Source organism: Zonotrichia leucophrys, chromosome 3, assembly GCF_028769735.1.
Source record: "Zonotrichia leucophrys gambelii isolate GWCS_2022_RI chromosome 3, RI_Zleu_2.0, whole genome shotgun sequence".
NCBI lineage: Eukaryota > Metazoa > Chordata > Aves > Passeriformes > Passerellidae > Zonotrichia > Zonotrichia leucophrys.
The window spans coordinates 113,829,697-113,842,674 of NC_088172.1; the positions used below are offsets into that span (position 1 = coordinate 113,829,697).

Sequence of the window (12,978 nt, forward strand, 5' to 3'; positions counted from 1 at the left end):
ATTTTTCCCGGGGGGTTTTTTTTGGTTTTCCCCGGGGGTTTTTGGGGTTTTTTTGGAAAATTTATTTTGGGGTTTTGGGTTTTTTTGGGTTTTAGTTGGGTTTGGATTTATTCGGGGTTTTGGTGGGTTTTTTTTTTTGGTTTTTTTGGGTTCTGTTTTTTTCCCCTTGGGTTTTCTTGGGTTTTTTTTGGGTTTTTGGGTTTTTTGGTTTTTCCCTTGGGGTTTGGGTTTTTTTGGTTTTTTGGTTTTTTTTTCAGCCCCCGGGGGGTTTTTTGTTTTTTTTTTTCCCTTGGGGTTTTTGGTTCCTTTGGGGGTTGGGGTTTGGTTTTCATTTTTGGGTTTTTGGTTTTTTTTTTTGGGTTTTTAAATTGGGGTTTTTATTTTCCCCTTTTGGGTTCGTTTTTTGGTTTTTTTTTTTTTTTTTTCCCGGGGGGTTTTTTTGGGTTTTTCCCTTGGGGGTTGGGGGGTTTTTTTTGGGTTTTCCCTTGGGGTTTTTATTTGGGGTTTTTTTTGGGGTTTTTAGTTTTTTTGGGTTTCCCCCTTGGGTTTTTTTTTTTGGGTTTTTTTTGGGGGTTTTTTTAGTTTTGGGGTTTCCCCTTTTGGGTTTTCGGGGTTTTTGGGGTTTTTGGGTTTTTTTTCATTCCTTTGGGTTGGGTTTTTTTCCCTTGGGTTTTTTTAATTTTTCCGGGTTTTGGGTTGGGGTTTTTTTGGGGTTGGGTTTTTGGGTTTTGGGTTTGGGTTTTTTTTTTATTTTTTGGGGGGGTTTTTGGGTTTTGGGGTTTTGGGGTTTTTTTTGGGGGGGTTTTCCCTTTTGGGGTTCCTTTTTTTCCCCCTTTGGGTTTTTGGGGTTTTTGGGGGTTTGGTTTTTTTTAAAGGGTTTTGGGGGGGTTTCGTTTTGGTTTTTTGGGTTGGGGTTTGGGGGGTTTTTTTTTGTTTGGGTTTGGTTTTTTTGGGGGGGTTTGGGTTTGGGGGTTTTTTGGGTTTTTTTCCTTGGGGTTTCCTTTGGGTTTTTGGTTTTTTTTGGGTTCCCTTTTTGGGGGGTTTTTTGGGGGTTTTTTTTTTTTTGGGGTCCTTTGGGGTTTTGGGTTTTTCCCTTTTGGTTTGGGGCCCTTTTGGGGGTTTTTGGGGTTTTTTGGGGTTTAAGGGGGGTTGGGGGTTTTTTTTGGGTTTGGGTTTCCCTTTTTTTCGTTTTCCCTTTTTGGTTTTTTTTTTGGGGGGTTTTTGGGGTTTTGGTTTTTGGTTGGGTTCCTTTGGGGGCCCGTTGGGTTTTTTTTTTGGGGTTTTTTTTTCTGTTGTTTTTTTTTTCCCCTTTTTTGGGCCAAATTTTTCCCTTGGGTTTTTTTTGGGGTTCTTTTGGGGTTTTTTGGGTTTTTGGGGGGGTTTTTTGGGGTTGGGTTTGGGTTTTTGGGTTTGTTTTTTTTTTATTGGGTTTTCTTTCATTCTTTTGGGGGGGGGTTTTTGGGTTTTTTGGGTTGGTTTTGGGGGGGGGGGGTTTTTTTTTTGGTTTTTGGGTTTTGGGGGGTGGTTTTGGGGGTTTTGGGGTTTTCCCCCTTTGGGGGTTTTTTTGGGTTTTGGGGGGTTTGGGGGTTTGGGGTTTTGTTGGGTTGTTTTTTTGTTAGGGGGGGGAATTTGGGCCCCTTTTGGGGTTGGGTTTTTGGGGTTTTTGGTTTTTTTTCTTTTTGGGTTCCCCCTTTTGGGGTTTTGGGGTTTTGGGTTTCCCCTTTGGTTCCTTGGGGGGTTGGGTTTGGGGTTTGGTTTTTTCCTTGGGGGTTTTTTCCCTTTGGGTTTTTTTTCTTTTGGGGGTTGGTTGGTTTTGGGGGTTTGGTTTCCCTTTGGGAGTTGGGTTTGGGTTTTTTGGGTTTTTTTGGGGGGTTTTTTTAAATTTCTTTTTGGGGGTTTTTTTTTGGGGGTTTCCCCGTTTTTTTGGGTTGGGGGGTTTTTTGGGGGTTTTTGGGGGTTTTTGGGTTTCCCTTGGGGTTTGGGGTTTTTTGGGTTTGGGGTTTTTTTGGGGTTTATTTGGGTTTGGTTTTGGGTTTGGGTTTCATTTGGGGTTTGGGGGTTTTGGGTTTTTTGTTTTTGGGGTTTTGTTTGGTTTTCCCATTGGGGTTTTGGGTTTTTGGGTTCCCCTTTTGGTTTTCCTTGGGGTTTTGGATTTTGGGTTGGTTTTTTTTTTTTTGGGGTTTGGGGTTTGGGGTTTGGTTTTGGGGGTTTGGGGGGCAGGGGGGGTTTTGGGGGTTTTTGGGGGTTTTTTTTTGGGGGGGTTTGGGGGGCTCTCTTGGGTTGGGTTGTTTTTGGGTTTTCCCTTCCCCCGTTGTGCCCCAGTGCCGGATTTTGGTCCCCCCCAAAGGGGGGAAAGGGGAAAATGGGAAGGGCTCCGGGGGGGGAAGGGGGGGAAAAGGGGAAAAAGGGAACGGGGGGGGAAAAGGGCTCCGGCTGGGAAGGGGAAGGGGAAGGGGAAGGGGCCCCGGGGAACCCCCCGTGCGGGAATGGGGGGGGGAAAAAGGGGAACGGGAACGGCCCCGTGGGGAAAAAGGGGAAGGGGGGAAAACGGGGAACGGCCCGGGGGGGGGAAATTTTGGGAATGGGAAGGGGAAAAGGGGGAAGGGGGGGGGGAAAAAGGCCCCCGGGTTTGGGGGGGGGAAAAAGGGAATGGGGGGGGGGAAGGGAAGGGGGAAGGGGGAACGGCTCCGTGCTGGGAAGGGGAAGGGGAAAGGGGAAAAGGGGAAGGGGGGAAACGGCCCCGGGGGGGGGAAAGGGGAAAGGGAAAGGGGAACGGCTCCGGGGGGGGAAATTGGGAATGGGAAGGGGGGGGGAAAAGGAAAAACCCCGGGGGGGGGAATGGGGAAGGCTCCCTGGGGGAACCCCGGGAAATTTTTCCCCTTTTTTTGGGAACCCCAAATTTTTTTAACCCCAGGAACCCCAAACCCCAAAAAAAACCCCCAAACCCCCCCGGGGGGAAAATTATTTCTTTCCCCCAAAACCCCGGGTTTTTTTTCCCGGGAATTTTCCCAAAAAACCCAAAAAGGAACCCCCCAAAACCCCCTTTTTTCCCCCCTCCCCCCCCCCCTTTCCCCCGGGGCAATCCCAGCCCCCGGGGGGAATTTTCCTTTTTTTTCAGGGTTTTTTTCCCAAAAAATTCCCGGGAAACCCCCCAAAATTTTCCCCTTTTCCCCCATTTTTCCCCCCAAAAATTCCCCAAAAGGGAACCCCCCAAAATTCCCCCCTTTTCCCCGTGTTTCCCCCCCAAAATTTCCCCCCTTTTTTTTTTTTTTTTTCCCCCGTGTTTCCCAAAAATTCCCCCTTTTCCCCGCTTTTTCCCCCCCAAAAATTTTTCCCCCCCCAAATTTCCCCTTTTTCCCCCTTTTTTTTCCCCCCCCAATTTTCCCTTTTCCCGTTTTTTTTCCCCCCCCTTTCCCCCTTTTCCCCGTTTTTTACCCCCCAAAAATTTCCCCCTTTTCCCTTTTTTTTTTCCCCCCCCCCAAAAATTTCCCCTTTTCCCCTTTTTTTTTTTTTCCCCCCCCCAATTTTTCCCCATTTCCCGTTTTTTTTTTCCCCCCCCCAATTTCCCCTTTTTTCCCTTTTTTTCCCCCCCCCCAAATTCCCCTTTTTCCCTTTTTTTAAAATTCCCCCCCCAAATTTCCCCTTTTCCCCCGTTTTTTTTTTCCCCCCCCACTTCCCTTTTCCCTGTTTTTTTTTCCCCCCCCAATTCCCCTTCCCCTTTTTTTTTCCCCCCCAATTCCCTTTTCCCGTTGTTTATTCCCCCAATTCCCATTTCCCGTTGTTTATTCCCCCCCAATTCCCATTTCCCGTTGTTTATTCCCCCCAATTCCCATTTCCCGTTGTTTATTCCCCCCCAATTCCCTTTTCCCGTTGTTTATTCCCCCAATTCCCTTTTCCCGTTGTTTATTCCCCCCCAATTCCCATTTCCCGTTGTTTATTCCCCAATTCCCTTTTCCCGTTGTTTATCCCCCCCAATTCCCTTTTCCCGTTGTTTATTCCCCCCAATTCCCATTTCCCGTTGTTTATTCCCCAGCAGCTCCGTAGGCGCCACCATGAGCGGCCTCGGGGACGGCGCCGGGGACGCCGCCAGCGCCGAGAGCCGCAAGCGCAGAGGCTCCCCCTGCGACCCCGCACACAGGTACCAACAGGAATTTGGGGAAAATTCAGGGGAAATTTGGGAAAAAATCTGGGAAAAATTGGGGAAAGTTCTGAGGAAATACGGAGAAAAAATCCGGGAAAAAATCGGGAGAAAATTCGGGGAAATTTTGGGAAAAAGGGAGAAAAAATTTGGAAAAAATTGGGGGAAATTTGGGAGAAAATCAGGAGAAAATTGGGGGGAAAATTCAGGAAAACATGAAGGGAAATTGAGGAAGAAATTGGGAAAAGATCAGGGAAAATTCTGAGGAAATACGGGGAAAAAATCAGGAAAAAATTGGGAGAAAATCAGGAGAATATTCGCGGAAAAATTCAGGTGAATTTGGGAAAAAAAATCAGGAGAAAATCAGAACAAAACTGGGGGAAAGATTTGAGAGAAAAATCGTAAAATATTTGGTAAAAAATTGGGGAAAATATCGGGGAAAAATTGGGAAAAGTTCTGAGGAAATACGGGGAAAAAAATTAGGAAAAAATTGGGAGAATATTGGCGGAAAATTCAGATGAATTTGGGGGAAAAAAATCAGGAAAAAATCAGGAGAATATTCACAGAAAATTCAGGTTAAATTAGGGGAAAAATCAGGAGAATATTCGTGGAAAAGTCAGGTGAATTTGGGGGAAAAATCAGGAGAATATTTGCGGAAAATTCAGGGGAATTTGGGGGAAAAATCAGGAAAAAATCAGGAGAATATTCACAAAAAATTCAGGGGAATTTGGGGGAAAAAAATTGGGAAAAAATCACAACAAAACTGGGGGAAATATTTGAGGGAAAAAATGTGGGAAAATTCAGGGGAAATTTGGGAAAAAAAACGGAGAAAAATTGGGAAAGTTCTGAGGAAATACGGGGAAAAATCTGGGAAAAAATCGGGAGAAAATCAGGAGAACATTCACGAAAAATTCAGGTGAATTTGGGGGAAAAAATCAGAACAAAACCGGGGGAAAGAGTTGAGAAAAAAATCGTAAAATATTTGGGAAAAAAAATCGGGGAAAAATTGGGAAAAGTTCTGAGGAAATGCGGGGAAAAAAATCAGGAAAAAATTGGGAGAAAATTCGTGGAAAATTCAGGTGAATTTGGGGAAAAATCAGGGGGAAAGATTTGAGAGAAAAATTGTAAAATATTTGGGAAAATTCTGGGGAAATTTGGGAAAAATCGGGGAAAAATTGGGAAAATGTTCTGAGGAAATACAGGGAAAAAATAGGAAAAAATTGGGAGAAAATCAGGAGAATATTCACAGAAAATTCAGGGGAATTTGGGGGAAAAAATCAGGAGAATATTTGCGGAAAATTCAGATGAATTTGGGGGAAAAAATCAGGAGAATATTCGCGGAAAATTCGGGTGAATTTGGGGGAAAAAATCAGGAAAAAATCAGGAGAATATTCACAGAAAATTCAGGGGAATTTGGGGGAAAAATCGGAACAAAACTGGGGGAAAGATTTGAGAGAAAAATTGTAAAATATTTGGGAAAAAATTTTGGGAAAATTCAGGGGAAATTTGGGAAAAATTTCGGGGAAAAGTTCTGAGGAAATACGGGAAAAAAATCAGGAAAAAATTGGGAGAAAATCAGGAGAATATTCGTGGAAAAGTCAGGTGAATTTGGGGGAAAAATCAGGAGAATATTTGCGGAAAATTCAGGGGAATTTGGGGGAAAAAATCAGAACAAAACTGGGGGAAAGATTTGAGAGAAAAATCGTAAAATATTTGGGAAAAAATTTGGGAAAATTCAGGGGAAGTTTGGGAAAAAAATCGGGGAAAAATTGGGAAAAGTTCTGAGGAAATGCGAGGAAAAATCTGGGAAAAAATCGGGAGAAAATCAGGAGAACATTCACGAAAAATTCAGGTGAATTTGGGGGAAAAAATCAGAACAAAACTGGGGGAAAGATTTGAGAGAAAAATCACAAAATATTTGGGAAAAAATTGGGGAAAATATGGGGAAAAATTGGGGAAAGTTCTGAGGAAATATGGGCAAAAAATCCGGGAAAACATCAGGAGAATATTCGCAGAAAATTCAGGTGAATTTGGGGGAAAAAATCAGGAAAAAATCAGGAGAATATTCACAGAAAATTCAGGGGAATTTGGGGGAAAAAATCAGGAGAATATTTGCGGAAAATTCAGGGGAATTTGGGGGAAAAAATCGGGAAAAAATCAGAACAAAACTGGGGGAAAGATTTGACAAAAAAATTGTAAAATATTTGGGAAAATTCGGGAAAAATTGAGGAAAATACAGGAAAAAAATAGGAAAAAGTTGGGGAAAATTCTGAGGAAATACGGGCAAAAAATCAGGAAAAAATTGGAAGAAAATTTGGGGAAAATTCAGGGGAATTTTGGGAAAAAAAAGGAGAAAAAATTTGGAAAAAATTGGGGGAAATTTGGGGGAAAGATTTGGGAGAAAAATTGTGAAAAATAGGGGAAAATTCAGGAAAACATGAAGGGAAATTGAGCAAGAAATTGGGAAAAGATCAGGGAAAATTCTGAGGAAATACGGGGAAAAAACCGGGAAAAAATTGGGAAAATATCAGGAGAATATTCGTGGAAAATTCAGGTGAATTTGGGGGAAAAAATCAGGAGAAAAATCAGAACAAAACTGGGGGAAAGATTTGAGAGAAAAATTGTAAAATATTTGGGAAAAAATTTGGGAAAATTCGGAAAAAATTGAGGAAAATACAGGAAAAAATTGGGAAAATTCTGAGGAAAATTCAGGAAGAATTAGGAAAAAATAGAGGGAAATTTTGGAAAAAATTGGGAGAAATTTAAAAAAAAATCAGGGGAAATTTGGGAAAAATCAGGAAAAATTCGGAGGAAGTTCGGGGAAATTTCGGGGGAAAATTTAGGGAATATTTGGGAAAATTTTAAAGGAATATTAGGGAAAAATTGGGAAAATTTCAGGGGACATTCGGGGAAAAGACAGGGAAAAAATTGGGGAAAAATTTGGAAAAAATGGGGGAAATTCAGGGAAAAGTAGGGAAAAAATTGGCAAAAAATTGGGACAAATTCAAGGATAATTGGGAGGAAATACGGGGAAAATTCAGGGGAAATTTGGGAAAAAATCAGGACAAAATTGAGGAAACTTGAGAAAGATTTGGGAAAAAATTAAGGGAAATTTGAGAAAAAATTGAGGAAAAAAAGGGGGAAAGTGGGGAAAAATTTGAGGGAAATTTTTGGGGAAAATTTGGGGAAAAAATTGGTGTAATTCAGCAGAAATTTGGAAAAAAATTGGGGAAAATTTGGGAAAAATTTGGAGGAAGTTTGGGGAAAAATTGGAAAAATTTTGAGGGAAATTTAGGGAAAATTTGGGGAAAAATTGGAGAAAATTTGAGAAAAAATTAAGGGAAATTCAGGAAAAAGTCAGAAAAATGCAGGAGAAATTTGGGAAAAAAATAAGGGAAGATTCAGGGAAAGACTGGTGGGAAATGCAGAGAAAAGTTTGAAAAATTGGGAAAAATTCGGAAAAAATCAGGAAAAGTTGGGAAAAATTGGGGAAAATTTAGGGAAAAATTTAGAAAATTTGTTGAAAACTTGGGACAAAATTGGAGAAAAACCAGAAAAATGTAAGAGAAATTCAGGGAAAATTCATGAAGAAATTAGGGAAAAAGTAAGAAAAAAGGGGAAAATTTGGGGTAAATCAATGAAAACTCAGGAAAAAATTAGGAAAAATTTGGGGAACATTCAGGAAAAAATTAAGAAAAACCAGGGAAAAATATAGTGGAAAATCATGGGAAAATATGAGTGAAATTAAGGAAAAATTGGGGAAAAATCAGGAAAAATGCATGGGAAATTTGAGGAAATTGGGGGAAATCAGGAAAAAAATTGGGGGAAATTCAGTACAAATATGGGAAAATATTGAAAAAATCAGGAAAAAATCAGAGAAAATTTGGGAAAAATCAGAAAAAATTGGGGAAAATTGGGAAAAACTTGTGAAAACTCAGGAAAAAATTAGGAAAAGTTTGGGAAACGTTCAGGAAAAAATTAAGAAAAACCAGGGAAAAAAACAGGGAAAAATATAGTGCAAAATCATGGGAGAATTGGGAAAATATGAGCAAAATTAAGGAAAAATTAGAGAAAATTCAGGAAAAAATCAGGAAAAATGCATGGGAAAATTGCGGAAATTGGCGAAAATTCAGTACAAATATGGGAAAATATTGAAAAAATCAGGAAAAATCAGAGAAAATCATGGGAAATTGGGGAAAAATTTGTGAAAAAACAGGAAAACTTTGGAAAAATTTGGGAGCAGGATATAAAATATGAATTATTTTTGTGTTTTAGCAGCTCAGAGAAGCGGCGCCTGGCCGAGCTGCTCTGAATGGGGGAATATTTGGGATAAACCATTAAATGATGAATAAATTAATAATAAATTATAATTATTTTATTTTCCAGCATTGATAAGCGGCGGCGTGAGCAGGAGCAGCGCTGCCTGGCCGAGCTGCTCTGGATGGGGGAATATTTGGGATAAATGAATTATTTATGAATTATTTATGAATTATTTATGAATTATTTTATTTATTTTTATTTCCCAGCATTGATAAGCGGCGGCGTGAGCAGGAGCAGCGCTGCCTGGCCGAGCTGCTCTGAATGGGGGAATATTTGGGATAAATGAATTATTTATGAATTATTTATGATTATTTATGAATTATTTATTAATTATTTTGAATTATTTTATTTTGCAGTGTGGATAAGCGGCGGCGGGAGCAGGAGCAGCGCTACCTGGCCGAGCTGCTCTGAATGGGGGAATATTTGGGATAAATGAATTATTTATGAATTATTTATGAATTATTTATAAATTATTTTATTTTCCAGTGTGGATAAGCGGCGCCGTGAGCAGGAGCAGCGCTACCTGGCCGAGCTGCTCTGAATGGGGGAATATTTGGGATAAATGAATTATTTATGAATTATTTATGAATTATTTATGAATTATTTGTGAATTAATTATAATTATTTATGAATTATTTTATTTATTTTTATTTTCATAGCTCAGAGAAGTGGCGCCGTGAGCAGGAGCAGCGCTACCTGGCCGAGCTGCTCTGAATGGGGGAATATTTGGGATAAATGAATTATTTATGAATTATTTTATTTATTTTTATTTTGATAGCTCAGAAAAGCGGCGGCGGGAGTAGGAGCAGCGCTACCTGGCCGAGCTGCTCTGAATGGGGGAATAGTTGGGATAAATGAATTATTTATGATTATTTATGATTAATTATGAATTATTTTATTTATTTTTCAGTATCGATAAGCGGCGCCGGGAGCAGGAGCAGCGCTACCTGGCCGAGCTGGCCGAGCTGCTCTCGGCCAACCTGGGCGATCTGGACTCGCTGGGCACCAAACCCGAGCAGGGGCACATCCTGAAAAAAACCGTGGACCAGATCCAGCAGATCAAACGCCTCGAGCAGGGTGGGGAAATTGGGGAAAATATGGGGGACATTTGGAAAAAATTGGGGAAAATATGGGGAAAATATGGGGGGAAATATGGGGGACATTTGGGAAAAATTGGGGAAAATATGGGGAAAATATGGGGGACATTTGGAAAAAATTGGGGAAAAATTGGGGAAAATATGGGGGACATTTGGAAAAAATGGGGGAAAATATGGGAGAAAATATGGGGGAAAATATGGGGGACATTTGGAAAAAATTGGGGAAAATATGGGGGAAAAATTGGGGAAAATTTGGGGGAAATATGGAGGAAATTAGGGGAAATATGGGGGACATTTGGGAAAAATTGGGGGGAATATGGTAGAAAATATGGGGGAAAATATGGGGGATATTTGGAAAAAATTGGGGAAAAATTGGGGAAAATATGGAGGAAAATATGGGGGACATTTGGAAAAATTTGGGGAAAATTTAGGGGACATATGAGAAAAAATTGGGAAAAATTGGGGGGACATTTGGAAAAAATTGGGAAAAATATGGGGGAAAATATGGGGGAAATATGGGGGACATTTGGGAAAAATTGGGGAAAAATTGGGAAAAATATGGGGGACATTTGGGAAAAATTGGGGGAAAATATGGGGGACATTTGGGAAAAATTGGGGAAAATTGAGGGAAAATATGGGGAAAATATGGGGGACATTTGGAAAAAATTGGGGAAAATTGGGGAAAATATGGGGAAAATATGGGGGACATTTGGAAAAAATTGGGGAAAATTTGGGGAAATATGGGGGACATTTGGAAAAAATTTGGAAAAAATTGGGGAAAATATGGGGGACATTTGGGAAAAATTGGGGGAAAATTTGGGGGACATTTGAGAAAAAATGGGGAAAAATTGGGGAAAATATGGGGGACATTTGGAAAAAATTTGGAAAAAATTGGGGAAAATTGGGGAAAATATGGGGGACATTTGGAAAAAATTGGGGAAAATTTGGGGGAAAATATGGGGGACATTTGGAAAAATTTGGGGAAAATTTGGGGGACATTTGAGAAAAAATGGGGAAAAATTGGGGAAAATATGGGGAAATATGGGGGACATTTGGAAAAAATTGGGGAAAATATGGGGGAAATTGGGGGAAAATATGGGGAAAAATTGGGGGAAATATGGGGGAAATATGGGGGAAAATATGGGGGACATTTGGAAAAAATTGGGGAAAAATTGGGGAAAATATGGGGAAAATATGAGGGAAAATATGGGGAACATTTGGAAAAAAATTGGAGAAAAAATTGGGAAAAATATGGGGGAAAATATGGGGGACATTTGGGAAAATTTGGGGGACATATGAGAAAAAATTGGGAAAAATTGGGAAAAATTGGGGGGACATTTGGAAAAAATTGGGAAAAATATGGGGGAAAAGATGGGGGACATTTGGAAAAATTGGGGAAAATTGGGGGGACATTTGAGAAAAAATGGGGAAAAATTGGGGAAAAATTGGGGAAAATATGGGGGACATTTGGAAAAAATTGGGGAAAATATGGGGGAAATATGGGGGAAAATGGGGGAAAAAATTGGGGAAAATATGGGGGAAAATATGGGGGACAATTGGAAAAAATTGGGGGAAATGTGGGGGAAAATATGGGGGACATTTAGAAAAAATTGGGGAAAATTTGGGGAAAATATGGGGGATATTTGGAAAAAATTGGGGAAAATATGGGGGAAATATGGGGGAAAATTGGGGACATTTGGGAAAAATTGGGGAAATTTGGGGGAAAATATGGGGGAAAATATGGGAGACAATTGGGAAAAATTGGGGAAATATGGGGGAAAATATGGGGGACATTTGGAAAAAATTGGGGAAAAAATTGGATAAAATCTTGGGGGCAAAAGGGGAAAAAAATGGCAAAAAATCAGGAAAAAGTCAAGAGAAAATTTGGGAATATTTTGGGGGAAATTGGAAAAATAAGGGGAAAAGTTGAGGAAAAATAAGAAGAATTCAGGGGAAAACTGCAGGAAAATTTGGGGGAAGTTTAGGCAAAGTTTTAAAAATGTGGGGAAAATTGGGGAAAATCTCAAGGAAAAATTGGGGAAGTTTGGGAAAAATTCAGAAAATTTGGGGAAAATGTGGGGGAAAATTCAGAGAAAAATTGGAACAATTTTTGGGAAAAATCTTGGGAAATACAGGGAAAATTTGAGGAAAATGTGAAAAATTCAGAGGGGAAAAAGATGGGAAATTTGGAAAAAATTGGGGAAAATTTGGGCAAAAATGAAAAAAATTTGGGGGAACATTGGGGAAAATTTGGGAACAACTGGGGGAAAATTTGGGCAAAAAAGAGAAAAATATAGGGGAAAATTTGGGGGACATTTGGGTAAAAATGGGCGTAATCAGGGAAAAGGTGGTGGGAAATTTGGGGAAAAAATGGAAAAATTAAGGAAAAAATGGAGGAAAAATTGGGGGAAAAGGGAAAATTTGGGGGAAAAATATGAGGGACATTTGGGAAAAAAATCGGGAAAAAATGGTGTAAAATTTGGGCAAAATTCAGGCAAAAGTTGAGGAAAATTTGGAAAAAAATTGGGAAAATTTGGGGAAAATTTGGAAAAAATGGAGGAAAAATGTGGGGAAAAGGAGGAAATTTGGGGGAAATTCAGGGAAAATTGGAGGAAATATGGGGGACATTTGGGAAAAATTTGAAAAAAGAGAAAAAATTTTGGAGAATTCAGGTAAAAGTTGGGGAAAATATGGGGGACACTTGGGGAAAATTCGGGGAAAATATGGGCAAAATTTGGGGAAAATTTGGGATAAAATTGGAACAAATTTAGGAAAAACTGGGGTAAATGCAGGAAAAAGTTGGGGAAAAACGTGGGGGAAAGTTGGGGGAAATATGGGGAAAAAATCAGGAAAAAAATCAGGAAAAATTGGAGTAATTTGGCCATGAATTTGGAGGAAAAATCAGGAAAATTTGGGGGAAAGCTGGGGAAAAATCGGGAAAAATGCGGGGAAATTTTGAGGAAAAGTTTGAGAAAAATGAGGGAAAGTTCGGGAAAATTCGGGGAAAAATGGGGAAAAATCTGGAAAATGGTGGAAAATTTCTGGTAATTTGGGGGAAATTTGGGATAAAATTTGGGGAAATTTGGGATAAAATTGGAACAAATTTAGGAAAAACTGGGGTAAATGCAGGGAAAAGTTGGGGAAAAACGTGGGGGAAAGTTGGGGGAAATATGGGGAAAAAATCAGGAAAAAAATCAGGAAAAATTGGAGAAATTTGGCAATGAATTTGGGGGGAAAATTGGGGAAAATGGGAAAAAATGCAGGGAAATTTCGAGGAAAAATTTGAGAAAAATGAGGGAAAACTCATTGAAAAATTGGGGAAAATTCAGGACAAAATGGGAAAAAGTCTGGAAAATGGAAAATTTCTGGTAATTTGGAGAAAAGTTTGGAAAATGTGGGGAAATTGAGGGAAAATGGAGGAAA

The 12,978-nt window shown here is 39.9% G+C and overlaps 1 protein-coding gene across 1 annotated transcript in view; it reads left to right on the top strand.

The window, feature by feature from the left end:
- The first annotated feature begins 4,032 nt into the window (after positions 1–4,032).
- Positions 4,033–12,978, top strand: part of NCOA1 (nuclear receptor coactivator 1) — a 62,923-nt gene continuing 53,977 nt past the window's right edge. Inside the window, exons 1-2 of the mRNA XM_064707220.1 lie at positions 4,033–4,138; positions 9,369–9,535. Coding sequence (XP_064563290.1) covers positions 4,053–4,138; positions 9,369–9,535 — 253 coding nt within the window. The 5' untranslated portion in view covers positions 4,033–4,052. The remainder of the gene's footprint in view (positions 4,139–9,368; positions 9,536–12,978) is intronic.